The sequence below is a fragment of the Mastacembelus armatus genome, chromosome 24 (assembly GCF_900324485.2).
Source record: "Mastacembelus armatus chromosome 24, fMasArm1.2, whole genome shotgun sequence".
In the NCBI taxonomy this organism is placed as follows: domain Eukaryota; kingdom Metazoa; phylum Chordata; class Actinopteri; order Synbranchiformes; family Mastacembelidae; genus Mastacembelus; species Mastacembelus armatus.
The window spans coordinates 9347311-9375148 of NC_046656.1; the positions used below are offsets into that span (position 1 = coordinate 9347311).

General features: G+C 40.9%; 2 protein-coding genes across 3 annotated transcripts in view; both read right to left on the reverse strand.

The window, feature by feature from the left end:
- The window catches only part of klhl29 (kelch like family member 29), a 207936-nt gene extending 200851 nt beyond the window's left edge, over positions 1 to 7085 (reverse strand). For both annotated transcript variants that reach the window (XM_026319483.1, XM_026319484.1), the window contains exon 1: positions 6806 to 7085. The gene's annotated coding sequence lies outside the window, so the exon portion shown is untranslated. The remainder of the gene's footprint in view (positions 1 to 6805) is intronic.
- Positions 7086 to 20463: 13378 nt separating this feature from the next.
- trib2 (tribbles pseudokinase 2) lies at positions 20464 to 27582 on the reverse strand. The gene is made up of 3 exons (XM_026318884.1): positions 26226 to 27582; positions 24604 to 24896; positions 20464 to 22750 (listed from the first exon to the last, which is right to left on the reverse strand). The coding sequence occupies exons 1-3, from the start codon at positions 26493 to 26495 to the stop codon at positions 22276 to 22278; spliced, it is 1038 nt and encodes a 345-aa protein (XP_026174669.1). The 5' UTR covers positions 26496 to 27582; the 3' UTR covers positions 20464 to 22275.
- Positions 27583 to 27838: the final 256 nt, after the last annotated feature.

Below are 27838 nucleotides of genomic sequence, written 5' to 3' on the forward strand. Positions count from 1 at the left end.
GTTCTATGTAAGAAAAGCAGGGGGAAATGAGTTCAAGTGACTTCAGTGACCAGTGAAATTTGTTTTCCTCTTGAAGTAATTTGAAGTCTGGTTTGCCTCAAGCGGACAGAGCTGGTTCGAGTCTGACATTCCACCTCAAAACCTGTTCCAGCAGGCCTCTCTAAGCTCCGGTTCTCCTCAAGGCAGATTCAATAATTCAATTCAAATAAATTATTACATAATACATCCATGTCCTTCTAAGGGCCAGTGCACTCTCAAATAATGTCTGCTATGTTCTGCATTTTTAACAACCCAGAAATACCTAGAATAGATTTTACATTTTATTATAGATGATGTTTATTCCAAAGTAGAGACAAGATAGTAAAATACACCTTATTAAAATGACTAAGGTTCATAAAAGAGATACCAGGGGACTTGTGGCCGCCACAGAGCCTGTATCCAGGCTTAATGGGAGCCTGCATAAACACCAAAAAAATGGCAGTGGATGTGGCAATAGTAATAGCAAAGATTTTCCATGTCCACCTCCTTCCAATATCTTCCCATCCATTGAACAAATCTGCAGTGTCATCATATGGGGCTTACAGGCTTAACCTGACCCCCATGGAGCCACTCATCGCACAGCAGCTTCACAGACTGCAGGGGCCCCACAATAAAGCCTCACAGGCCCAAGTCCAAACCAAATCCCCACCCCCTGTCCTCAAACATGTCAAGTGAATTTAAGCTGTTTGTGTGAGTATTGAAATTCTAATGACCTCAATTTTTCTCCTCAGATAAGCAAACTAGGCTTTTTTCTTTTGTAGGAAACCAAACATTTCCAGACACCACATGAAACAGCATTTGGTTTAAACTATGGGTAAATTTGGAAGTGGGTCCTTATCCGGTAAGTATGGCCGGTGGGCCTGGCTCTAGTATCACAGCTTACTTGCTCAGGGCCTGACGAGTCCCAGTATTTTATCAGGCAGAGTTGCTTGGCATCCCTACCTGGGAAACACATCTGATGGACTACACCAAAAATATTAAGGCTACAAATCACACTAGGACATGAACTAATGCTCCGCTCTCAACAAATATGGCATGTATGTTGCCAATATAGTGCTGAACAACATGGATAGTTGTAGAAAAGAGTGCAGCTGATAGATAATACGGCACAAATTTACTAAAACTATTATTTACTAGTGCTGTATGTCATAAGTTTTAGCATAATAACATACATTTACTGTATTTACAAAATACTAAAAATATACCAATTCATGAAAATAGAAGCCTCTTAGTTCACCCTCAGTAATTACAAGCTATAAGCACTAATTAAAAAACCCAAATCATGTTAACTGAACTTTTCTTAAGTTTCAGAATTGCAAACTAACTAAGAGTTACATTTGAAAGTGAGCTACCAACCCAAATCTCCATGGATGTACAAAGCTGAGAGCTATGTGCATTCTGAGACCATTTAGGTCTCTGAACACAGAAACTGCAGGCTTTTTAGAAATATGATACCAGCATCACTAGCCCTTCAGCGACTGTGTTGAAGAGGGCAGGTGAAGAGACTGCCTTTCATAGATCACTGATCTCTAAAGAGCTTGAGAAGCACAGCGTTTGCTCATGGCCTTTTGCCCTGAGTATATTAGCGAGTATATTATACTTTGTAATAGCCTCTGATGCTAAATATTCAGCAGCATATTCAAGCAAAGATATCACTGCCACTGAGAGAAAAATAAGAGAAGCATAAAAGCTGCAGTGGGAATAGGAGGGGATGCAAAAATCAGCTTCAAAAACTGTATAACCATGTCATTTTTTTTTTTTTCATTAGAAAAAGATGAGACCCCTCTCCCCCCCTCTCCCGAACCTCGATTTTTCCTGAATGGGAGTGCAGAGAACACCAGCATCCATTTCTCCAGACAGAAGCAATGTTTCTCAACCTTGTTAAATAACCTAACCACAGAAATGTATTTTCTGTAATACTAGGACATGCAAACATTACAAGCGTCACTCTGAACACATGCTGGCAAAAACAACGGCCTCAATCTGCTTCGTCTTAAATGAAAATAAGATCTCATCCTCCTCCTCCCTTCATTGCAAACTCCATCATCCTGAAATCAAAGCTGCACACAGCCAAGCAAGTCACGACAGATCAAGCATTCTCTCAACTCTTTTGCCATCAAGCCTGTTACCTTTGATACACTAATAAACATAACCAGGACACCCTGAAACTCAGCGTGATCAATAAGACACTGGATCTCTTTAAATGACTCCATTAAACTGACTTTGCTTCGGTGCCACTTCAGAACAATTAACCGACTGTGGGCCGTGAGTAAAGCCGGGATGCGGCTGTTGCCTCCAACAGGTACAGATAATCTATGTCTGGTCCTGCTGTCGTTTAATTGCTGCTTTCACCACTTCAGCATTACTACCTGAAGAGGAGACCAAAAAAAAAAAAAAAAAAGATGCTGCTGCTTTGATGAGCACGCTGCACTCAGCTAGCTGTCCGTGTCACATACGAGGCTGCAATTTAGCTTTGATAGGCTGTATTTCTTAACACACTGTTTCTTGGGGGAATTCAAATGAGTGTTTCAAGAGGAACAAAAACAAGAACAAGGAAAGAACAAGTGTAGCACTGTGAATAGATTAAAGTAAAATTAAGGGGTGCACAGCCATGACCAATATTTTTGGTGTAGGTGTTGTCGAAAACGGAACTGTACTCACAAAAATGCAGCCATCATTCACTTCTTTTTTTTTTTAAATAGTGCTATTATTTTTTGCAAAGACATTTATTTGGTTTCTTGTGTGTCTTGAGTGTTAGAACTGAGGAATAATTCAACTCTCATATATGTTCAACAAATATGAAGCAGCTGCCACTTGGTTAGTTAACTAACTACAAAGACTGAAGACATATACTGTTAATTTAATTTAATGCAGAGTTTTACTATGTTTGGTCAAAAAATACCCTTACACACTATATTCAGTAGAAAAACAATGTGGCTGCTCTTTCTAATATTATATTTAATATATCATGTCATTATACTCCAACCAGTCCTTTGCATTCATTTCCAGTGTTAGTTAAAATTTCATTCATATGTATGTGCCAAGGGCACTACAGCATCATCCAGGAGACTACTGCAGTATTCTCATGGTTAAGGGCCTTCTGAAAAATCGCTAACAAAACAATTGGTCTTTGACATCGGAGAAAATATTAAACTTCCGCAAAGTAAAACTGAGTTTAAAGTCAACAAAGACAACTCTATTACTCTACTGTGAATCAGTGTTCAGTGGAAAGTTATGGCATCCTAATTGAAAACAGTAACCTGAGGAATGAAAATACCACAAAGTAAGCAGTTAGTTATGAGTCCGTAAATTAGTCCAACGTTATGTTACGTAACGTTCTTTTAACTATTCGTTTTATCACCTTTATAGTTGAAATTCTTTCCACTCCTAACCTTTTCACACCACATTAAGTTGTTAAGCCACAACTACTACAATTAACAGTATAAGGCTGCGTACTGCTCAATGCTCTGTTGCATTTTCTGTCACATGGTTGAAAAGATAATCTAGTCCCAGTGTAGCCATCTAGGAAGGAAATCACTTTTCATAAGACTTCCTCTTTTCCTATTTAAGATAAACACAGCAGCCGTGCAGATGAGTGTGTATTGACGTTCAGGTAAAAATAATAAACTACATCACATATAAAACAAGCTGACTTACTTATCATTTGTAATATTACCACATTTCTGATGGTACTACACTGAAGTTCTGAAGTGACAACCCTGCCAGGGGCCACACTGTCTTCACCTGCTGGTTGTGTTAAAAGTCATATTTTTTGTGTTGATGTGTTTCACTCTTTGACATTTATGACTACAACTATCTGGGCCTCCATAGCCCTTTAGGTCAACAGTCACCAGCACACATTAACACACACAAATGACAAGGCAAACATGAACAACCATATTTATAGTTACTGTAAGGTGGATTTAACCTCTTCCTCCGCTGATACAATGGAATATGGGTCGTGAGTAAGCGTGCTCATGGACGCGCGAACAACAGCACCACTGCTGGGAAAAAAAATAAAAAATCCTTGGGGACACACTGTGATTAATGTTCCGGAAAAATGCGGTAACACCTCGATCATTTTAATAGTGAAATTATTTTTCCCAATGTCACTTCACTGTCACATGCCGTCAGCTTAAAAAGCAACAAGAATTTAATCACGACACTACAAGCTTTTAACGGCAGAGACAAAGATATTAAGGTGGTGCAAATGACTAACACATTTTTTTTCCTCCATCTATTATTAAAACTTTTCGAAACCAAAAAGACAGCAGCTTCCACACACTACCATCTCATGCTCAATTAAAACTAGTCTAACTCAACACTGTGTTGCATGAAAGGGCGGTGGCCGGTGCATCTGTATTGCAGGTAGAGTATTTGCAGAACAAATGTGCACATAGACCCAAAGCAGCCTGTGAAACAAACTTTTAATATAAGAATTCAAGATTAGGTGAAATTCTCCTAGAGCATGTCTTTGAAATGTAATTACTCAAAAAAAAAAAAAAAAAAACACCCATTTCAAACGTGGAGAAAATGGAGTTCCTTGTCTGACAAAAACAGAAACAGAAACACACACACGCACAAGTTCTCTTCGTTATCATTTTGATTGGAGCTGTGTTGGTCCAGATTGGCCTTCTAATACCCACTGCTCCGCCAGAATCAGCATAATTGCCTGTTACATTCACGCGTTAATATTTTGCTTTGGTGAGCGGGTGCAGATAAACAGAATCATTATGTGTACATACTTAAAAAAAAGAAGAAGAAGAAGAAGAGAAAGAGAGAGAGAGAGAGAGCGAGGCTGTGGAAATGGCTGCTTCATCTCATCCAACTGCAGCCTTACAGCAGCTGAGGCACCATTATGTTTATCTGACTGTTACATGAAAAACACTGAGTGCCTGGCTTTCCCCTGTCATGTTTGTTGCCGAGCCTGGCACAGCTTCTGTTCTTTGGACTCCCTTAAAGTACAGTCCAGCACCAGAGGCGAAACCCTTACATGAATACACTGTACAAACACACTTCATTTATTCTGTGTTGCCTGTATTTACAGCTTGCATGCCATACTGTGGAAAAGAGCTCTCATTCTTGGGAAAACAGGATGGGGGGAAAAAAATAATAATAATAAACTGCCTTGAGCTACAGTATTGTAATTTGCTGACCATAACAACAGGAGTCATTTTTCGCTTGGCCTTTACTAATAGGATAAATGCCTCAAGGTAATTTGTAAATGAATTCCTCAGGCTAAAGCGGGTCCCCAGGCCAACCTAAATCATGTTTGATAGAGAAGGATTATCCCTGATTGAGTTTATTGCAAAGACGCTTGTGACAAACTAGAGAAACCACAATACTTCCACAGAGTTGAGGCTTGCCTGACAATGAGGCTCTGTGGCTTCACGCACGCAAATAACATCTCTGTATACTGCTACTGACACTGCCGTGCAAGCATCCACCTATGGCAATGGGTTACTCTAAATAAGGAGAGACAATTTTCAGTCATATGCAAGCAGATGAGGTGAGAAGACCCCGTCACTCTGAGGCGAACTCATTGTCTTACCTCATCGAGTACAGAGCTCCCTGCCTGTTCAGGGAGGACTAGGAATAAAGCCCTTAATCCCTGCCTTGATTCACGATAGCCTGCTAGGTTTTCAAATGTCATCGGCGGGGAAGTGTGTCCTGCTCCTGCCCCACATGCTCAGCTTGTTAATACAATAACACCATCCTGGAACATCCATTTAGAAAAAAGCAACACATACATTAAAGTCAGGGAGGGTGGAGGTACATCTATTTATATGTAACAACACCTACTCATGCCAAAGCATGTAAACTGGCATCAGTGCCAAGACCAGGGAGGACTGACAAGTGTGCTCTAAGACATGAGAGCTGATAATAAGTCATGCTAAAAATGGACCACAGAGCAAATGTGATAATGCTGTACTTCATTCTTTCATCCGTACCTCTTCACCTGCCACAACAACAAAAAAACAACAGTTGTCGTGGACGAGCGGCAGCACTTCTGAAACACATAAAACCATTATTCAGCACTGTCTGAGAGGAAAAGACTGTGTCCCTCACAACCACTGCTCTGCTTCACACCCAAGGGTACAGTGCTTCACTGTGAGGACACATGGGACTTTTGATGAGTAATGCTTTGTTGTCTGGGGGATGGAGCTCATGTAGTTTAGGCTACAAGTTACAGACATCCCTAAACATAATAAGAGGATTTTATAAATATACTTCAGACCTGCTGGAACTTGGATACAATCTGAACTGTTTCTGGTTCACTTGTGTTATTTGTGGGTTTTGTCTATTTTGCCAACACACAAACACAAATTGAAAGCTGTAAGATAATATTAGTTAATGTTAGTTTACCAGATGATCTATTTTGCCCACTAGTTGTCCAACCATTTTATAGGCTTCAAACACTAGTCGGTCTTTGTAATGAAATAATATTTCATGCAATAATCCAAATGAAAAAAAAAAATGTTTCTTGTCGTTTTCAGTTTATCACACAAGCTCTGAGACGTGAAGTTAGTTGTTCCCTTCTTGCAGGAGCGCTTGCGCACAACATGAGCGCCGCACACACCATTTGGTAGGCTATGGTCCTCAGCTTAAGGGTGGCAGTGAAACTGATGATCCTCCTCTCATTCATTCCTGATAGGACAAGTGCCCCTGCGCCGTCTAAACTCCTTGCCTGACACAAAGCACGTCAAAATTAAGCGTGCACAGTCAGCGTGGAGACTGTTTCCACCTACGCTGACTGAGCGCTTACCTCCCCGGCCGCTCGCTGCTCCTGTCCCCCGGCGTTTGTCCTTGTTTCGCTACGACGTTGCTTATGTATGAATGCTGTCTTTATCCCGCAAACACTGCTGTTGCATTTTACAGAAAAAGGAGCAAGACTGTGCAGTGGCAGCGGCTGCGTGTTGGTCGGTAAGTGGCCTGTCTCTGTTCCGCGGAGCACGTCACCAAGTGGAGTGGACAGGACTTGGCAGACGCGTCTTTTTTGTGCTCGCTGCGCGGCGGCGGATCTGAGATGTAAGCGACTGCTTGGACGGACTGGCACACCGTGTGGCCACTTTACTCCCGATCCTGCTCCTCCCCTTTCACTTTGTTTTTGCTTACACAAGCCCTACAGCGCCTCCCACCAGCCACTGTGCGTAATTGCACGTACCTGCAGAGCTGTGCTCGCCCCACAACAACGTCCTCACGTTAGGATGACCAAGGGGGACAGTGAAGGAGTCCCAGGGGCCACACAGGTCCAGATTTAATGACATTTTTAATTCCATTCTTTAGGTAAACAATGATAAAATCATCAGTTATGATTATTTAACATCCACATACAGCCAAAAACAATTTCAGGTTATAAAGACAAGCTGAAAATGTTCATGGAGACCTTTCCACAGGTCAAAGTCTCAACAAAACCATCCACTAGTGCAGGGTCCTTTTCATTCTTTGTCTTGAAGTGCCAGAGCACTGTTATTTTTTTCATCCTACCTGATAGTTAAATGCTGGTAATTATATTCACTTTGCATTCTGGTTGTAAATTACCCCCTGATTAGACGGCTAGAATGAAAATCAACAGGGCTCTTGCTGACAGGATCCAAATTGCCTAAAATCAATGTCCTTTTTACTTTGCTAACCACTTTTCCAGGCACACAATGAGCAATGTGATGAAGTCAAGCACAAAAAAAGGAAGGAGGGATTATATGAAGGTATTTTGACATGTCACAGTAGGAAAAACACAAGTACAAAGAATAAGATGAATGCTCTGAATTCTATACAGCAGCTTTGGTTTCAGTACATTTTTTTTAACACTTAGACAATTCAACCAGCTCTTATCTTGGTTGACTTTCAGATAGGCTACTTGTGGGGCAATTAACTCAGGCAGGAACCTTTTAATCCACAGTTTCTGGATACTGGGGCCTTTTAAATACTGCCCATATCTTAATGGCCCCTTATAAAGCTTACCAGTTGTTCCCAAACAGTGAAATTTGTTCTTACCTGATGTCACTGACACATGATGCAGAATCCATTAATCTGCTGCTTTCCTGTTACTTTCTGTTGACTAACATGGGTTATGAGTGTGTGGTGACATCACATAAGGTAGCCCCCACCCATCTTCCTTTAAGGGTGGAATCAACCTGAAAAACATGGTAACACCTTTGAAAGCATGGAGCATATGTGCATATAGAGCGTAATTACAGTGTAAACTCACAGTAAAATGTTTTTAAAAATAGACGTTTTTCTTAGAAGATGTTCTGACATAAGCACCAATGTAAATATGTAAATTAAAGAAATTAAAGATGACTGAATTCATTCAGCTTCTGCAGTCTCCCAGTGCTTGTAATTATGTATGCTGGCACACTGTCACATTATCATGGTTTGCAGGGACACTTGACCAAAACAGAGCCATTGTTAATGTTCATAATACCACCTGTGCTTTTCTTCCACTGACAAGCACAAATGTCTCCAATGAAAAAGGATATTGATGCAAAATGAAAATGACAATTAGCTTCAAGGGACTGTATGTTCAAAGCTGAGTTACTATATTTTCTGTTTTTGTCAAATGCTATAAATACCGTAACCCAACTCCAACCACTGTTGTTGGCTGTATATGCAGATTCACACTTGGAAAATATGTCCACTAACTAGGGAATGTGGTCATTCAGTTTTTGCATTACAATTGTGCCGCCATTCTTGTGTGGCATTAAGGATTATCATCTTTATGGTGGCAGAAAAGTATTCAAAGGCTTTACTTAAAATGTATTCTGTAGTTTTTATGACCTCTACTGCGGCTATGGAGCTATTTTTTAATGACTGAATTTTGTTTTATTCATCTAGTGCACCCGCATGAGGATGTGCATGTATACTCGGTTGTCAGCATGCACAGATCTGCCAAGCTTCTCACACTGTTCCAGTAATCAGAGGGTGGTGGTAAAGTGTCAAGAAACACATTCATGTGCCAATAGATGCAGTGAAAAAGGGAACTGTTAGCTAGTGGATATGGAATAAATCTCACTGTCCTTGATTATTCCTCACTCCCTGATCCTCGCTCAGCCCAGGAGCCCGGGATGATTCGCCATCTTGAAGAGCTTATATGCCTGCTCTGAGGAGCAAGGAGGCTGCCTGGAGGAAACAAGAGCCCATCCATCATGGAAGTCTTTTTGCTCTGACACACCGCTTTACTTGAAGTCATTTGGTGACTGGACGCTTCAGATGAATGATAGGAAGAAAAGAGGTCTCACCTCTACGAACATGTTCCTTGATTCCTCGTTTCCTCGTTTTTCCTTGCATCTTGCGCAATCAAGGCAAAGGAGATGTACCCGAATATGTAACCAATCTTTGATTTAAAATACTTACAACATTACAGATGTTTTTGGAAGAACAAAATACATTCAACATATTTGTTGGCTCTCAGGGATAGTAAGTTAACCATTTAGTATTACTTGGATTTTTCTCAGTATTGCACGACGCTGTTTAAGTGGCATCTAATTTTATTGTTTTTGCTTTTGTTGTACCTGTTAAAGCAGGGATACTTACCAATTATCAGTTTATTGGTCCACAGTGTTGGTGACGCCTATGTAGAGATCGAAACACTCAGAGCAATTGGAAACATTTTCTTGGCTGCACAGTTAAATACTCATTAAAGTAAATGTAGTGGAGTAAAAAAACAGTATTACACTCTAGAAATTTGTGAAAAAGAATAAGTATAAGATGCCCGTACATAAGTAAACTATATCTGCCTTAAAGTACTGCTGTAGTAGTATATTTACTCAAGTGCTACAGTAGTACAGTACCTGAGTAAATGTATTTTGTTATGTTATTTTATAGAACATCAAGTAGTTGCTTTCTATTGAAAGAGTACAAACTGCCTGAAATGCTGTACATACCAACGTCTGTGGATTAATAAAAAGGCAAGATGGTGCCAAGAAAAGTAAAATATTCAGTTTTAACCTTAGAAGGGTGAAAAAATATCATATTCACTAGCATACCAGTTAAGTATATGCACTCCAGAATGCTTGGGCAAAATACTTGAGTGCTCTCCACGTCTGAGACATCCAGCGTTGCATCAAAATGTCACAGTCACACTTGGCAGGATAGATAGTGGGCCTTATCAGGGGTCAAATTCTATTTTGCAGTAATTTCAGCAGTCTTTCAGCTGTGCCTTTCAGCCATGGCAGCGTACGAGATGGTGTGCAACGGTGTGTACAAATTTGTCGCAGAGCCCAGTGAGCCTAATCTGATCCAGCAGGTACTAGTTTGAATTAAAAAGGACTTTTATATGGTATTAATACATTTTCCTATCTGAGAGCTTGGTTTTATGAAATGACTCTCCCAAGGTAAAATGAGCACGATGTTGGATGATGGAGCAAGATCTGTGTGAGCATCTGATAATGATAAGCCGACATTCAATAACATGACTCCGAAATCAGGCAGAGAGTGACAGGGATGAGGAGGCTGTGCAGTACAACTTGATAAAGATGCAATACAAGAACTGTAAGAACCAAGGAACAACAAGCCATTGTTGTTTGATAATTAACAAAACTGATGGGTATCTGTATCTGCAGCGACAGCAGAGAGAAAAAAAAAAACCCAAAATGCTCTATGGAGGTTTGGTATTGGGTCAGACCAGAATCTACAAAAAATAAAATATAATATTGAAGAAAAAACAGAAAATAAGTACAATTACAATAACCTGTAAAAAGGTTACCAGCAATTATTTCATTAATTTTAATTAAAAACTAAACTGGAGCTTAATTGTAAAATAAAAGTCGTGGCTTCATCTAAATCATAGTACATGTTTTCTGTAATTCTGTTTGTGCGGGTGCATTGAAACTTGTTTTCTTACTTTTCACAGGTTGTTTTGCAATTACTTACCTAGCAATTTTGCAGCGCACTGTGTAACTCATGCCCTTTGCTGTGTCCTATATGTGCCAAAATCTGGAGACTGTAAACAACAGTAATTGGGCTCAGGGGGCAGTGGGTAGAAACAAATTGCATCTATGAGTTAAGTATCTTGCTGTTTGTGGATTTACTTTCTGTAAAAAGACCATGAATTGATAAATGAACTCCTGCTGTTTTTAGTTGTATCGGAGGGTAGAGATGTTTAAGGGCTGTGTGCAAAAACATGGAACTTAAGAAGATCATCTTTTCATGAGTGATGTTTTCATTAATTCCCACAGTCAATCAACCTCTGTTTATCTATTATTTACTTCAGGCTAGCCTATATATCAGCTGTACATTTCACTTTGACATCAGTGCCTTTTCCAAGAACAGCTGTGCCAGGAACGAAGCTATGATGCTGTATTTTTAAGGCGACCACATAGTAAATTCTTATCAAGCAGTGTATTGCATTTCATTGTCAAACCCAGTACACCAAGAGTTTAACTGTCTTCTGTGTGTGTGTGTGTGCCCCAACAGTACAACTTGTGTTTTTTGTGCAACCTTTATATTTTAAATGTTGTCAAATGGGATTATAAATAATTACCAGAAAGGATTTGAAATGAAGAAGTCAATAACTTAGCCTCAACATGTTTCTGTATGCTGGAAATTTAATTATTCAGGATTGATATTATACAGTAGGCCTTTGCAGATGTACTGATACAGTACCAACCTGTCTTCAAACTGAGAGACCGCACCCTTGTGCCGGAGCCTCATGTTGGCAATAATGTTTTAAGTAAAGTTACAGAAAAGGGGAGAGTCAACACATTTATCCTGTTAGAAGGAAATGAAGCAGACACTGAGTCTGTGTTTATCCATTATGAAATCCATATCTGTCTGGAAATGAAAGAGCACGGGCTCAGTCTCCAAACCACTTCGTCTTCGTAAATTACGATCCGACCACCAAAGAATCAGCTTTTTTAAATGATTAATTAGCTGCTGTGACTCTCTGATCAGCCTTGAAAAATCAATTAATGTTAGCATCCTCAACAAGAGGGATTCACAGTGAAAAAAAAAAAAACTACCTCAAGTCAAGCAAAATTTATGTTCACAATCAGTCTGCTGCTGAAAGAAAGCAGAGCAACAATACCAATACATGCCTAGAAATACAAAGGACAGTGTTTGGACAGAGGTACTTGACCGATGTTAAATCATAATGACATTTATGCTGCTCACCCTCTGAAAACATTTCTTGCCTTGTCTTTGTTTAAGATAGATTTTTGATGTAAAATATTTCTCCTGTCTAACAGGGTGTTCCTTATGCTGTGTGCTTGTCAGTGAACACAGGTGGTTAGTATGCGGTTGAATGGCTGCCATTCTTGCACTGATGTTCAAGTGGCTTTTTATGTGGCTAGAATGTGAATTAAATTGCCAGTCCTATGACAATAAAGTGTGCAAATTGATCACAATGTCTCTTAATGCCAGCAGCTTTTGTAGTTTATGGTGTAACTTGAGAGCAGCTAGAAATTGTATTGTCACGTTCCTCCTCCACCATGAATGCCTAGAAACCAAAACAATTAACAGGACTATTTCTGTAGAGATGACCACAAACTCACACTCTTACTGCCGCAGGTGGCGAAAGGCTCTCTTCCAGTTAACAAGTCTAATTACATCACAACTCTGCAGAAATGTCTGGCATTAATTGTGTCTGATTGTCAGTGTGTGCTTGTGTGTGGGTGCTTTGTGTGTGTGTGTGTGTGTGTGTGTGTGTGTGTGTGTGTGTGTGTGACTTTTAATCGCAGAGTGTGATTTTAAAAACAAGAAAATGAGATGAGGTCAAGAGATGAGACTTTATTCCTTTCTTGGTTGGATAGTTGGCGTAATGAGGGATCAGCAGTTGCAAACTCATTGCAAAAACTAAACATGTCACAGGCTGCATCGTTCATTTGACAGTTTATAAGCAACCACTGCTTTATAGTGGACAGCTTGGCAGTCAGAAAGCAATGCAGAGTTACTGTTTCTGTAGTTTATCTACATATTTTATGGCTTTTCCCCCAAATGATATCAATATATAATTAATAATCAATATAAATTACTTGTAATCACTATTTTTAAAATAATAATGGCTCGTGTAACTTATGTTATTGTGAATGGGGATGAATCCACAAAGAATTATGACTAGGCTGCTTGTCCTTTAGTGCTGTAGTGTTTTACGTGGCATTTTTCAGGTCATTGTGTTGCATGTGAAGAACAATCATAGCATTGTTTTTGGCCACAGCACACAACTATTTTCACTGAAAAAGTGAAAATGGTTTAAAAAAAAACAAAACAAAACAAATCTTTCTGCTGAAATTTTCAATAGAAAACCTCTTTAGTAGAAACTGCACTGAAACTGAGCTTCTTTCATTGGGTGAACAGACACTGCAGTGAAAGTTGGGCAGGGTCTGCCAGATGAATAAATAAGCAACTGTATAGACATGTATAGACATACATGTATGGACAGACAGTGGATTACAGCCTCCTAATGCATGTGTGTGTGTATGAAAGCAGGTTTGTCCAAAATAACCATAACACAGAATTCATTCATTATTTTCCAGCAGTTTGGTTTATTATGTGAGAACTGTATTTATAGAATAGGCTAGTTGGTTACAGTTACGATTGGTAAATACTAAAAAGAGTTCTTATAGAACTGTAAAATAGTTGCCTTAATTTTACATAGAAATTTGGAAATAAATACAAAGGTTCTGATATATTTTTGACAAATTTTTGTAATGACACCTCTGGTGCGTTTATTGCAGCTTATTTAAATACAATGTACAATGTACATTGTAGCAGGAGGATTGTGTAATTTTAACACAAATTCTGATTAGGCAATCTTATTGTATACAATGACTTATATAGAAACATTTGGCCAATTATCTTTTTAGTTTTAATTTTAAATTTTGTTTTTAATTTTATATTGAGTCTAAAAATGTATATTGGTTTTAATTACATTTTTTCATTAGGTTTTTCATACAGTTTTAGTCCAAAGATTTAAGATATTTTAGCCTAGATTTTGGTAGTGATATTTTAGTTTACTTTTTTGCCCAGGTTCTCCACAAATCTTGGAGGCAGTCATGGCCTAATGGACAGGGAGTCAAACTTGTATCCTGAAAATTGCAGGTTTGAGTCTCAGGTCTGGCAGGAATTGTCAGTGGGATGGAGAGAATAGCCAGCGCCCTGTCCACCTTCAATACCATGATTGAGGTGAGACCCTTGAAGCAAGGCACCGGACCCCCAACTGCTCCCCGGGTGTCGCAGCACCGTGTGTTCACGGTTTGTGTGTGTGCACTTTGGATGGTAATGGAATTTCCCCATTGTGGTACTAATAAGGGTAACAACTTTTCTCCTGGATTTTTAATATATAAGCACTTTAAGGCTACAACTGCTGCCTTCCTTATATTATATACATACTGTATACAGGCTGCATACATAATTCAATTCAATTTTATTTGTATAGCGCCAAATCACAATACAAATCATCTCAAGGCACTTTACAAAAACTAAAACTAAAAACCCAACAATTCCCTTATGAGCAAGCACTTGGCGACAGTGGAGAGGAAAAAACTCCCTTTAACGGAAGAAAAAAACCTCCAGCAGGACCGGGCTCAGTTTGGGCGGCCATCTGCCTCGACCGGTTGGGGTGAGTGGATAGAGCAGAGAGAAAAGAACAGCAACAATAAACAACAAATAGACACTGCAAGTTGGTGGGGCCAGTAACTGCACATCAGCGATAAACAGCTCCAGGACCAGGGACACCTGCAGAAGGTACAGAGAGAGAGAGAGAGAGAGGGAGGGAGAGAGCACAAACTAGGGGAGAGAGAGAGCACAAGGTTAGTAACATTCAATGGTGGAATATACATGAGGTGGGAGAGAAGGGGGGGGGGGGGGGGGTAGGGTAGGGGAGCTCAGTGCACCGATGGTCCTCGGGCAGTCTAGGCCTATAGCAGCATAACTAACTAAGGGATGGTTCAGGGTTGCCTGAAGCCAGCCCTAACTATATGCTTTGTCAAAGAGGAAGGTTTTAAGTCTAGCCTTAAAAGTACAGAGAGTGTCTGCCTCCTGAACCCAGGCTGAGAGCTGGTTCCACAGGAGAGGAGCTTGATAGCTAAAGGCTCTGCCTCCCATTCTGCTTTTGAGAACTCTGGGAACCACAAGTAGGCCTGCACTCTGAGAGCGAAGTGGTCTATTGGGATAATATGGTACTATGAGGTCTTTAAGGTATGAAGGAGCTTGATTATGAAGGGATTTGTATGTGAGAAGAAGGATTTTAAATTCTATTCTATATTTTACAGGGAGCCAATGAAGAGAAGCCAATATAGGAGAAATATGATCTCTCTTGCTAGTTCCTGTCAGGACTCTGGCTGCGGCATTCTGGATTAATTGGAGGCTTTTTATTGGAGGCTTTTTATACATACATAGGTTAATGATAATTTATCAGATCAGTGTAATGTGAGTTTGGACTGATCAAGAAATAACTTTAAGAGTTTTTAAAAAAAAAAACCCTCAACCATTTGTAGGTATTTTGAATGAAACAGTGTCAAGTGCCTTATTGAAAAAACATAAACTCATCCTAAACAAAAACAAGACACTGCATGCTTCAGAGGTTTTATCTAAGATGAGAAGTCTGTGTTGTTTTCTCCTTTCTCCCGCTTCTCTTGTATCTCAGTAAGGCACAAAAACAACCTGTTTCACCCAATTATCTCTCCCACAGGGCACAGTCAGGCAATTTGGCTCAGTCAAGACTCTGATTCATTGAGCCAGATGATTTAAAGCTTTTGGGGGACACAAGGCAGCCCACTAGGACTGAAACCGTTCTGTGATTCTCAGTTGATATTTAGCAGCGCTAGTTGTTCCACCAAAAGCATTCAGAGATAAAAATAGCTTTCTGTTTCTTATTTCTCATTTGTCGCAATGTGATAACTATTGTTCTGTGCAATAACAAAATGTTGTAAAGCATGAAATAACAAAAATATACTATACTGGCATGTGAACGCCGTTTATTGACTGATAAACATTGAATATATGCTGATCACTGTAATGTTGTGTCATGAAATCTTGTACTCTATATCTAGTAGAATATAGTAATAAAAGTAAAGTTTCATACATCTTAGTAACTAGCCCCCAGAGGACTTGCCTATAGCCACAGATGACAGGGCCACTGTAGTTTTATTTACAGGAAACATTTGTGAGAGAAAATGACACATAAGGCGAAGGAATAACTTTGCAGTGATCTTGCAAAAAAAAAAAAAAAAAAAAAGGTAATAAAGAAATTGATCTCTCTTTTGCTCTGTCCAACCTCACCTATACACCGTTTAGAGCCATTAAAGGTTGATCAATGTGAGTCATTCTGGATAGTTGCAATTAGAAAATAATGCCCCCAAAAAAGCTATTTTAAGTCATGCGCTATCAGTGGGGAAAGCAAGAGAGAAGATAATTGGGTATTGACAAAAGAGTGTGAAAAGCGAAGACAGCATGCAAGACCACTCTCCAATTTAGTCTGTCATCTTGAGACTCTGATTATGCAGTTTACTGACCAGATAATTGGGGGAATGTTTGATAAAAACAAACATTTTAGGGTGAAGCATCAAATACATGCAACGTGCATAAAAATATTCCAAACACTTAATTGGGGTGATGTTTTTCTATTTCCTGCAACTGCTTATGAGGCCAGACACACTCATGACTTCCTGGCTCCCCATAGTGTAATGTACTGTTATTCACTGGGCTGAGCACTTTTTAAGGCATAGGGGGTTTTCATGCTTCCTTGGGTGTGAACTGATGAAATTACTTGTTAGAAGTTAATTACAAGATTAACACCATCATGGTTTCCGTTACACAAGCATTTAAAGAACAGTAATCAATCTGTGTTTTTCTTGTGGTAAATGTTCGTAGCAAATGGGGTTAGAGGCCCCGAAAACCTAACTTCCTAGCTTCTTACTGTGAGTGATGGATTGGACATAATAAGAATTTTAGCTAAAATTGAACCCATAGCTCGCAGTGACTTGAACACCTCACCCCCAGGGTTTATATTAAAAGTCTGTTGTTTGACTGAAAGAACGTGTTTCAATCCCTAAAGTACAAAAAAAACATAGGACATGTATATATATTGTATTTATGTTTATATGTGTGTGAACTCTGCCTTTCACCATCAAATATATCTTATATCAAATATCTAAATTGTGTCCTATGAGGAGTCTGTCATGAAACTGCCCATACCTGACAGAAACAGCTTCCTCCAAAAACTCTGTTGATGAGCACCATCTAGTGCCGAACGCAGTTATCTTTAATCTTTTTCTCCAGGAACAACATCATTTTACAATATGTGCCCTAAAGAGAGCTGTTTGGCATTTTTACAGTACAGTGTATATTATTTAATGAACGTCAAATAAACTTCCTGTGAGTTAAATAGATGCTTTTATTTTGAAAACACCAGCTCCATTTTAATGATTATTTTCACTGAGGAGAGCATTGTTCTTACAAACCAACAACAGCTGATATAAAAAGATATATCTGAGCTGTGACATAAAAATAAAGTTACATGTTGATTGTTGTTTATTTGCATGCAACTTACATACTCCACCTCGCCGAGTCCCAGGCTTCTCTGAGTCTCTCTCGCTCAGTGGGTTTTGCAATCCAGAGCCAGCAGAAGCGTCATGACTGGGTGGAAGACAACATAGGCCATCTGTTGTCTGTGTGTTTTCTTTGGTGCCCTGCCATAAAACTCTGCTGCCAGAACACCCAAGGGTACCCATGTGCACAATGTTGCGCCTAGGGACCAGCTCTCTGAGGCACCTTTATAGCCTACTGGCTCCGCTGGGGGTGGGGGGCCGGGGGGGCCTGTATTCTGACACAGCCCAGAAACAATAGCAACAGTATTTGAAAAGGCCTTGTTGTGTAGCAGGATCGTTACACAACCATGCCATTAACCTTAATTGGAGCAGCTTGGTGGAACACAGAAAAACTTTCAGCACCCTGAGACAGCAGTGTTGTTCCCCTGAGCAACATAAAATCGAAACTGATCCCAGGCTGAGTTAATTGAATTGCAGAATACTTGCCAAGGAACTGAGGAGTAAGTGCTATATGGTAAGACATCATTCTCTGGTTCTGTGCCCTGACAGACTTCTAAATCTATTACATAAACATGACATAACTTCCTCCCCATGACTTTTTCCTCCTTTGCGTGTAAACATAATGACACTACTGAATTAATTCCTATATTGGCTGTAATTTGGTGTAGCCCATAAAACACATGCAATAAAAGGGCATGTAAGGGAGCATGGGGATTGCTCAACATCTTAAGGCAAAGCAGGTGACTGGGTAACCCGCCAGCACATAGTGCACCCTCAGATGTAGGGGAAAATATAATCAACATGATAGCTTCTTATTAATTATAGCTTTTGCTCCTCAGCTTTGGATTCTTTGGTCTATTTCCCGCAGTATGGAGATAGGATTATTAATATCTCCCATTCATCAGAGAAAATATCCCACAGTACTTCCTCCCTAAATCTCATGCTGATATTAAGCTCCATAGAGTCTGGAACGCAGAGGATGATTACTGTGACAGTGGGATTTTCCAGGGCAGCGGGTCACTGTAAAGGCTTTGGAACCAGCTGCATCACCACAGTTTACTTGGATTTTAAATTTTACAGGAAAAATGTTTTTCTAGTAAGTTAATCTTTTGCTTAGTGTGAATGGAGCACTTCCAGACTGTATGTTGCATTGTCTTTTTGACAGAAAGCCCCAGACGTTAGATAAACACAATAAATGCCAAAAAACGAAAAATAAACTTATGATTCGAATGGTTTTGCCTGTTATCTAAATAGCTAAGACACAGTCTGGGTGTTACAATAAGCTGCAAACACACATCAATTATTTATCTCAAACAGAACCACAGTCTGGGATGTTTTAGTGTGCTTTCTAAGTCTTGAAATGGTTTGTGAATGTCAACAGCTTTCAATGTCAGCTTGACAGATTGTGGAAAAGCACAGTTCTGAACGAATAGTGTAAACATGAGATGAATCATCCCTGTCAATAGGCAACGCAAAGAAGGAGGAGAGGAAATGTGGCTGTCTGTAATTCTGGTCCTCTGCTTGCACCAGCTCTTACGTTTCTGTCTTTGCAATCACTAATGACTTTTCTACCTAGAATTTGCAAAATCTATACACCTATCTGTCTAACACTGTTGCCATCGCTGCTGCCTCTAGAGGTCAGAATAACATTCACTAACTCAAGCTCTCTGAGCACGACTTTTGTTGTAAAGTTCAGGTGAGCTCTGCTAACAAAAATCAGAATGTGCAGCGCCGCTGTGAAGTCATGAATTTCATAATAGATTACAGAGAAAGGGAGAACTTGTTTTGTTGTAGCTCCCAGCAATATAGCTGCCCTAGAAGGTTTGTCACAGTCCTTCATTTGTGAACTCATTTTCAGTGTTCAATAGCCTCTCATCTTGTGTCAGCTCACAGGGATCGTATACAGGGCTTGTATTTCCATTACAAAAATGTGTCATCAAAACCAAGAAATGAAGAGGGCTTCTCAATAATATACCATCAGTTTTTGTTGAGCAGTGACCCATGACTTCAATTTGTGATTGTGTGCCAAAGGACATTCATTTAGCCTTTATTTAAACCAGGAGATTGCAAGCACTTGGACTATTACAGCAGCTGTCTGCCGTGTCTGATATACCTAACCTTAATCAGGATTACTCTGCTTGAACATGACAGGTGGAAGAGCACTGGGTACACACGCAACCACACAGACCTACATGTGCAGAGATGTTGGTCCACATACACACATGGCCTAGCACTGTACGAACAAATGGAATCTGAAGCGATTTTTTTCCTCAGAGGGACTCAAAGGCAGGATGAGGTCAACAGAGCCAGAGGAGCTCAGCTAGCCTTGCAGAAGTACAAAGCTGCTGCACTGAAAAGATTATAGCAAGGGGTCTCAGGAGAACGCCACCAGGAAAATTATTCACCTAAAGAGCTTTTTCCTTGTGCCTCGTGTGTGCAATCATTTAGATGAAGTGGGGCAGAGTGGTTCAGATGGAGCAAAAGCCCTTTTCTCCTTGCTCATTAGGAATTCATTCAAGTTCTGATGGTGATTGCAATCTCATAATGAACTGGGAAGTGCTTTTGCTAGGGCACACAGGTTGAGTGTACTGAAAGTGAAAAATAATATTTTATGTATGACTGACATGGGCTGCAAAACCAGAGAAGATGGATGAGTTTGGTACAGCTTGGTGAGGAAAAGCCTTCCCACTTCCATATCAAATATTAGGTCGATAAGATTTCAGAGTGGTTTTCTGAACTGAGACGTCATTGGCCATCTTTGATTTTAGATCTGCGTTTTATCATTTTGAAAATAACATACAAACAGCATAACATATTGAACAATGTAAAGTTTTTATTATATGTGGTGGAAAATGAGAAACAAGTTTTTGTTTAGGCGTTGTGCCGTTAATGAGTGTTAATTTTGTATGCAGGCAGAGAAAAACACACAAGGCCAAACAGCAGTTCACAATTTATTTACTGAATAAATTCGGACAAAACACCAGAATCTGTATACGATACAATCAGAACATCTGAGGCAGATATCCCACCATGCACCACCCTCCTCTATGAAACAAAATGGACTAAACATTAGCACCAAATCAGCACCAACTTAAATAAACGGTAGCTCATCTACAAAAACAAAAGCAAGTTTGTTTTTTTTTTTTTTAACTGAAAAGCAACTCAGAAAGTAGCAAATTGAAGAGGTTCATTTTTTCTTTTTCCATTTTTTTTTTTAGAAAACAAGCAGCCTCCTCCCCCTCCCTTTCCCCCCAGTAGGCAGGCTATAGCATTCATGGGGACACATGCCAATGACTAGATAAAAACACAAATTCAAGTAACATTGAGATACGACCAAACATGTCCACTGGTACCCATTCCGAACATGATCGTTTCACAGAACCTACGCAGGCAGTAGACAACTAACATGAGGTCCTGGCGTGAACGTATCATAGCAATATAATCACTGAACATCTCGTATTGAGTTCTCGAAAAGTAATGGGGTGGGGGGGGGGGGCCGGGTGGCGTGGGCTGTCGGAGCACAGGAATACTGGCACAGAAGATATTGTGTATTCTAAAACTTCAGACAGATATTTTCCTTTTTTTCCACCTGTCCTGTGTCAAGATATTGCCTACATAATACATGAAAAGGAATCTCTGAATAAAGAAAAACCCTGCAATGTAGTTTTAAATATATATATTTATATTTTTTTAATATATATAATATATATATATATATATATATATAGCAGTTAAATTTAAATAAATGTTACGCTCTCGTTCCTACAACTGAAGAGTGAATTTAAATAAGAGGAAGCTAATTTTTTAGAAGTGGAATCATCCATTCACCTAACAAGTGCATGACGCCATGATTGGAGGCTTACCAAGAAAACAGAATTGAGGTTGAGGGAGTATTATTAAAGCAACAAAAAAAAAAAACAAAAAAAAACAAAATAGCTTAAAAACAAGACAACAAATAATAAAATACAGTTTATAAGAGTAATGAAATGGTGAAGTAGTGAAAAATGAGAGTTTGGTGTTGAATAAAGCAGGGAAAAGCTTAGACTGAGGAGAAAACAACATACAAATTACTGAACAGGCCGTCACGGCGTTTAATGACAAGGGTAAAGTGAAACAAATGAAATGAAACCAAACCATAAAATAAAGTCGAGGTCAGACATGTTGTTGACGATGAGGAAAAAGCCCAAGCTGCTCCATTTCTTGGTCAGCAGTCCCAGTGCAGGGATAATCATCATGTATTGGTTTAACAACAGAACTTGGGGCTGTGACTTCTGACCTTGGGTTTGCGGTTTATTATGACAAAAGAAAAATAATAAAATAAAGTCTGTTAGAAAAGGTGTGGTGTTGCAGTTTGTCAGTTTTTTTTTAAATTGTTCTCTTTGATGTCCTGTGGTCTTATGTCCCTTCAAGCTTTCCCTAGTGTCAAAAATGGTGAATGTGTCTACTTTTATGAGCACCACATTAGACCAAACAGATCCAAAAAGAACATTTGCTACATTGTTTGCAACTTGCATGTCTGGTGGCACCATCCCTGACTAGGAGGTGCGTCACCAGGTGACGTATAGATGCCATTTGTCATGCCAGGCTCAAGGTATTCCATGAAATGGTGGAAAAGGAAACAGGATGGAAACACCTTTATTATGAGTGACAAATGTTCACCTATTAATCTCTACACTACTGTTTTTTTGGCTCTGCTGTGAGCGTGGTGAGCCGACCGTGGCGGAGTTATCAGTTTGTGCTTGCCGTCTGCTCAGCTGAAGAACTGCTCCGGCTCCTCTTCCATGTTCACCTCAGGCACCATCTGCTCCTGCTCTCTTTCTCCTCTGCCGTGCACTGCAGTGCCCCCTAGTGCCCCGGAAGAGGCAAACCAGGGGTGCTCAAGTATCTCCCGAGATGTGAGGCGCTCTGAGGGTTCCCGGCGGAGGATGGAGCGGATCAGGCACTTAGCCTTGGGTGTGAGCGTGTCAGGGATGTTGAAGTGACCCCTGCGAATTTTGCTGAACAGAGAGCCAGGCTCAATGTCATGGAAAGGGTAGCGCCCCACGAGGATGGTATAAAGCATGACGCCCAGACTCCAGACATCAGCTGCCTTCCCAGAATAACTGCCACCGGCATTGAGGATCTCAGGGCTTACATAGGCCGGGCAGCCATGTTTATCTGACAGGGAGTCATCGTGACCATCCAGGATGTAAGTGTCCTCAAGGCTCTCCAGCTTCACAAAGCTTCTAGAGACACACAAGGGAAAAAAAAACAAAAAACAACACACACTGAGTATGATGACACCTCAAAATAAACTAATAATGTTAAGATAATAATTACAATCAAAGCCTTGATATTTGGATTCTACCTAATGCCCAAGTGCTGTAAAGAGCTCTGATGGACAATTTAAGTGTTTCAGATCCTTTTGGATATCAGAGGAAGTAGAGCATATAATGCTCTGGGCTTAAGTTGCACATTCACTTTCACTTAGATAAAAGCTCAGCCAAAACACATTGATGTACAAACAGGCTTCCCAAAAGGCCTCCACAATTTAAAAGAGACACAGTTTATGGGTGACTGCTCATCTTTAGTTTGCATTGAACTCAGGAAATAAAGGACCTGACTACGTAGATTTTTCTTTTCCTCCTGCTTATATAAATACAGCATATTACTGCCTGAACAACAGTTCAGTTGGAGGACATGTGCAAACCTGCAATTAGTGCAGAGCGCTCAGACATACAAAAAAGACTTTTTGAAGAAAAAAGATTTTTTATAGCAACACTGTCTGTTTTTAAGCTATATATGATGCATTGGGCGCTGATCCTGAAATGTCTTATCTTGGTGTAGTAAAAAAAAAAAAAAGAGAGATCAACAAGTCTGGTTTAAGCAGCTTTGCTGTGCAATTTAAAAGGGCCAAGCTCTTTAAATTGGCTGCTGTTTGGTCAGAGGCTAACAGCAGCAAGACACAAATAGGATCAAGTTGTGGAAGCCTGCTCAGGTATCATTTATGTCTGGTCTTGTTCCATTCTTCCTCTATGCATTCACTATAACCTTTTGTCACACACAACCCTTGGGTCCAAGCCAGAACAGTGTTTCAGTCTATACAGCAGCTTTATCTTCTTGTCTCTGATCTCTCGTGTCCACTGAGCCAGGAGGACTGAAAAGGTGTAAGAGGACTCTTGAAATGCCATATACCTAATACTGTCCTGCACCATCACTCTTAAAACGAACCTGACATCAACCATTTAATGGGATGGGTGGGGGATTTAGCATCCCAGCCCATGGGCAATCTGGTGTGACATTCATAGTCACTGGGCCCGTACTGAATATGTGTGGCAGCTCAACTTCCCTTTTCCACAGTTAGCGCCAAAGAATGACATCACTCTTTTAGACAGAGGGAGCGAGTGCAGCTCGTGCCTCTGCCATGGGGCATTAGATAAGAACTGGCAGGAATGAAGTTTCCCTCTGAATCATTACAATTAGCATTGTCCTACAGTCAGCAATGACCTAATTAAAAAGGTAATAAAAGTAATGGAACATGAATCAGCATCCACTAAAATAAATAGTAAAAAGTATATTAAAACAATATCAATTAAAAAATGTACCCTCAGGTTGCTGTAGCAACAGACACCTGGATTTTATGGGGGTAGTTTTTAAACGCTGCCACCAGAGGTCAGTAAACCCACACTGTGTTAAAGTGATTCTATAGCTTACTCCTGCTGATCACTACAGGAGTGCAGGAGTGGCAAATGCTCGGCTTAACTGATCATCTGTCATACAAAAGCTCATCGTGGCACATTCTCTGCCCATGGTTTTCAAGGCCAAGCGTGTTCACAGACAGCTTAACAGCTATGCCATGCATCCTCCATTAAACCAAGCACACAAAAATAGCTGGAGGGGAGACACAAAGGGCTAATGTATAACATCTGGGAGAGGCATGTCAGTTTTGTATCATCTCAGTTCACCCCATCTGCACTGTAAGCTGAGATATGGCACAGATAATACTGACACGTCATCATGTTGCATAAAACATTTACAGATGAAACAGAAAAAAATGCCACAGTGTCACAACAGAGGCTATTGCATCTGCAGAACTCACCTGTCCTCATTTTTGAAGACAAACTTCCTCAGTTTGAGGTCACGGAGGACCAGTCCGTTGTCGTGGCAATGTGCCACAGCCGAGGCTATCTGATAGAAGAGTCTGGCAGCTTCATCCTCCCGCAACTTCTTGCAGGTGCGGACAAAAGAGTGCATGTCTCCATAGCTTCTCTCAAAGAACACATACGCTCGTGTCTCCCCAAGCAAGATCTCCAGGATTTGGTTAATATGCTGGTGCTGTCCCAGGGCAAAGTAGGCCGCCAGTGACTCCTGGTATCGGCCAATGTCAAAAACCTGCAATTATAACAAAGGAAGCATTTATACTTACAGTCTGCCATCTGGCCAGTTTTTGATTTTTCCTGTCTACAGGGACTTATCCATGAAACTATCTCTTAAGTTGTTATAGTGTCAAGCTCTTAAGATGAGAGCAGCTGCCAGTCAGTACAGTCATTTTTCCCCACTGTGAAGAGACAATTAAATCCAACTGAAAGCTTCAAACTGTCCTTTAATTAAGCAAAATGTAACCAAAATGTGAGCAATTCTACCACATTCTCATGACACCAGGCTTGTGTTTATTCTTTTGGCAGAGGGGGTATGGTTACATGGAGGTAAAGTGAAAGCAGCATGTTAGTGCATGGCATTGTATTGCAGCCCAGGGTTGCAGTGTCTCTTTTGTTTCCATAGTAACCCCCTAACTGGCTTTCAGTACAGCCAGTTCAGATGAGAGGGCTCCTCTGTTCGCAGTCAATACAAATACACCCCAGAGCCCTCCAGATCTTAAGCTGTTGTGACCCAGGCTTGCAGCTTTGGAGGAATAATCAATTCTGGAAGTGGGGATTGCTTGGTGCTGTAGTGCAGCACAAAGGAGGTGAACTCAAAGAGCAGTTAAATGACAGGCTGTACCAAAGGCCATTAATTTGTTACTGCTGTGACGAAACATTATCTCAAGTCAAAAGGTACAGGTTATTGGATATGTCATGCCTTATGAGTTCAACGGTGCAGTCATCCCAATTCATCAAGTGTCTCCCAGGGTGTGAGGCAGAACCTGTAAAGTTCCCTTACCGTGTGCGCTTTTCTCTCAACACGACTGTGCTCAGACAATTACAATCCCTCCAATATTTGACGCTGAGGAGCAATACGACCATGTTTGTGTGCCACATATAAACCCCAGGGGAAAACGATATGATTATAGCATTGCAGTATGAAAGCGAGAAGCCATGGGTAAGCGAGAAGAGCACTGAGGAGTGTGTGCGTGGTTACTCACTCCTTTGTCAACGTTACATCATGCAATCCAAACCACGCAGTTCGCCCCATTCACTTTTTCCATTAGACTGCACTGCCAGCTCTCTATTTACAATCCAAGCAATTACTAAAAAGTTGAGAGGGGTGGACTGGCAACAACAGCAAACCCACAGACAGCAAACTCAGTGGTCTTCTCTACAGTGCGTTCATTATATGGAGGCAATATGCATTGAAATAAAGCCACGATCATCCATGTGGATGTGTATTGTACTGAATGGCTTGTCCTGGAAATGCTGCCCCTGATTAAAGCAGGTCTAAAAACGGTGGGCCGACTATTTTGGGAACATAAGGTAGGATAGGTCCACCATGTCGCCTACTAACCTTACATACGAGCTCTTCCCCGCTGTGCAGGTGGGCGGCTCTGAAAACGTGGTCTCCCTCCAATGGCTCCAACAAAAGGTAGTCCCCGATGCGGGATATACAGTGCGAGGAGTCCGGGGTCTCCGGCGGGCTGGGGGACCCGAGGTTGGGACTAAAACTCTGGTGAGACTCTGCAGTCCTCAAGCAAGACAATTCTTCGAAATCGTGCGATTTGTGCCGCGATCTCCCATTAGGTGAAATGTTAATTGGATTTGACCTCTGTATGTTCATGAGGAATAAGTGTGATAGCTCCTGAATATCGCGGGCCTTGTTCTTCTCCTCCTCGGCGACTATAGGGCACCACTTTGTTGTAACCTAAGTACAGTCTCACTAATAGTCAGAGACTTTTGGGAGGCTTTAACAAAGTCAGTTAAAAAAAAAAAAAAAAAGTGTTTAACAGCACCCAGCGTCTGGAAATGACAGACTATAAAGTGGCAAAATTAACTCGTCGGTGTTTATAACTTACACAAAAAAAAAAAAAAAAAAAAAAAGGTCTGTATTATTACTATTTTTTTAAGCAAAGTTCAGCCGTTTGTTTGACCCCTTTGTTTTCCATCCAGGGGTTAAGGCCAAGCTGAAACAACACAATTACTGCCCCAGACCTGCTGCGGTTTGATTAACGTTACCGACAGGAATAACAAAGGCTGCCACAAGTCAGCTCTGACAATGAATGAACACTGGAGATAACCCGCAGCTGCTTGCTAGCTTATCTTGCCGGTTAATGCTATGGCACGTTTCATAAAACGGAAACAATGTTTGATACAGCTTGCATGCACGGGAAAACTAAATAAAACAAGCAGAATATACAACGTAAGTTTTGCAAGCTAAGTACAGCTGCTTAATTCAGCCGAAATTTGACAGACAAACGATGATGGCTAGCAGGTGCAGAGCTAACCAGTTAGCTTCCTTGGCTAACTAGTACCCGGTCAGTGCACGGCCTTGTTCACCGGGATCAGATCCATGCACGGCGACTGTCATGTATCACACAGGCAGAAAACCCCATCCGGAAAAGGCCGTAGCTCTTTGTGTGCGGGAGTCAGCGTCCTCTCTCTTTCTCTCTAGTCCAGTGGAAGAAAAGTGGAGTCTGTGTTGAATGTCTGCTGGTGTAAGCTGCTGGAAGGAAGGAAGGGATGGCCGGCCGACTTTCCCAGGCCTATCCCTTTATTCAGCAGGACATCCTCTCTCCCGTGGTGCCGCTGTGCTTCTTACGTGGCTGGGAATCTAGTCCATTCAGTGCGGAGGGAGCCAGCCGAGCTGCACACACTGCTCACACTGCGCCTGTACAGACAGAGCTGCCTGGCGGAGGGGGGCTTCTACACGTGCGCGCGCACGCGCTCGCTTGCGCACACAGGCACACATATACGAGCGTACCGACCCGCCCCCTGACGTCACTCCCACACCGAAACCCCATTGGCTTCCGACCTGAGCGATAATATGCAGTGCAGTCGTGTGAGAGCCATGTAGCGCGGCTACACCCCCAGGAATCTAAATGCAGCGCATGCTGATCGCTGGGATGGGGAGGGGCGTGGAGGCGGGAGTGAGATATAGCTACTGTACGTGCTGTGTTACAAATG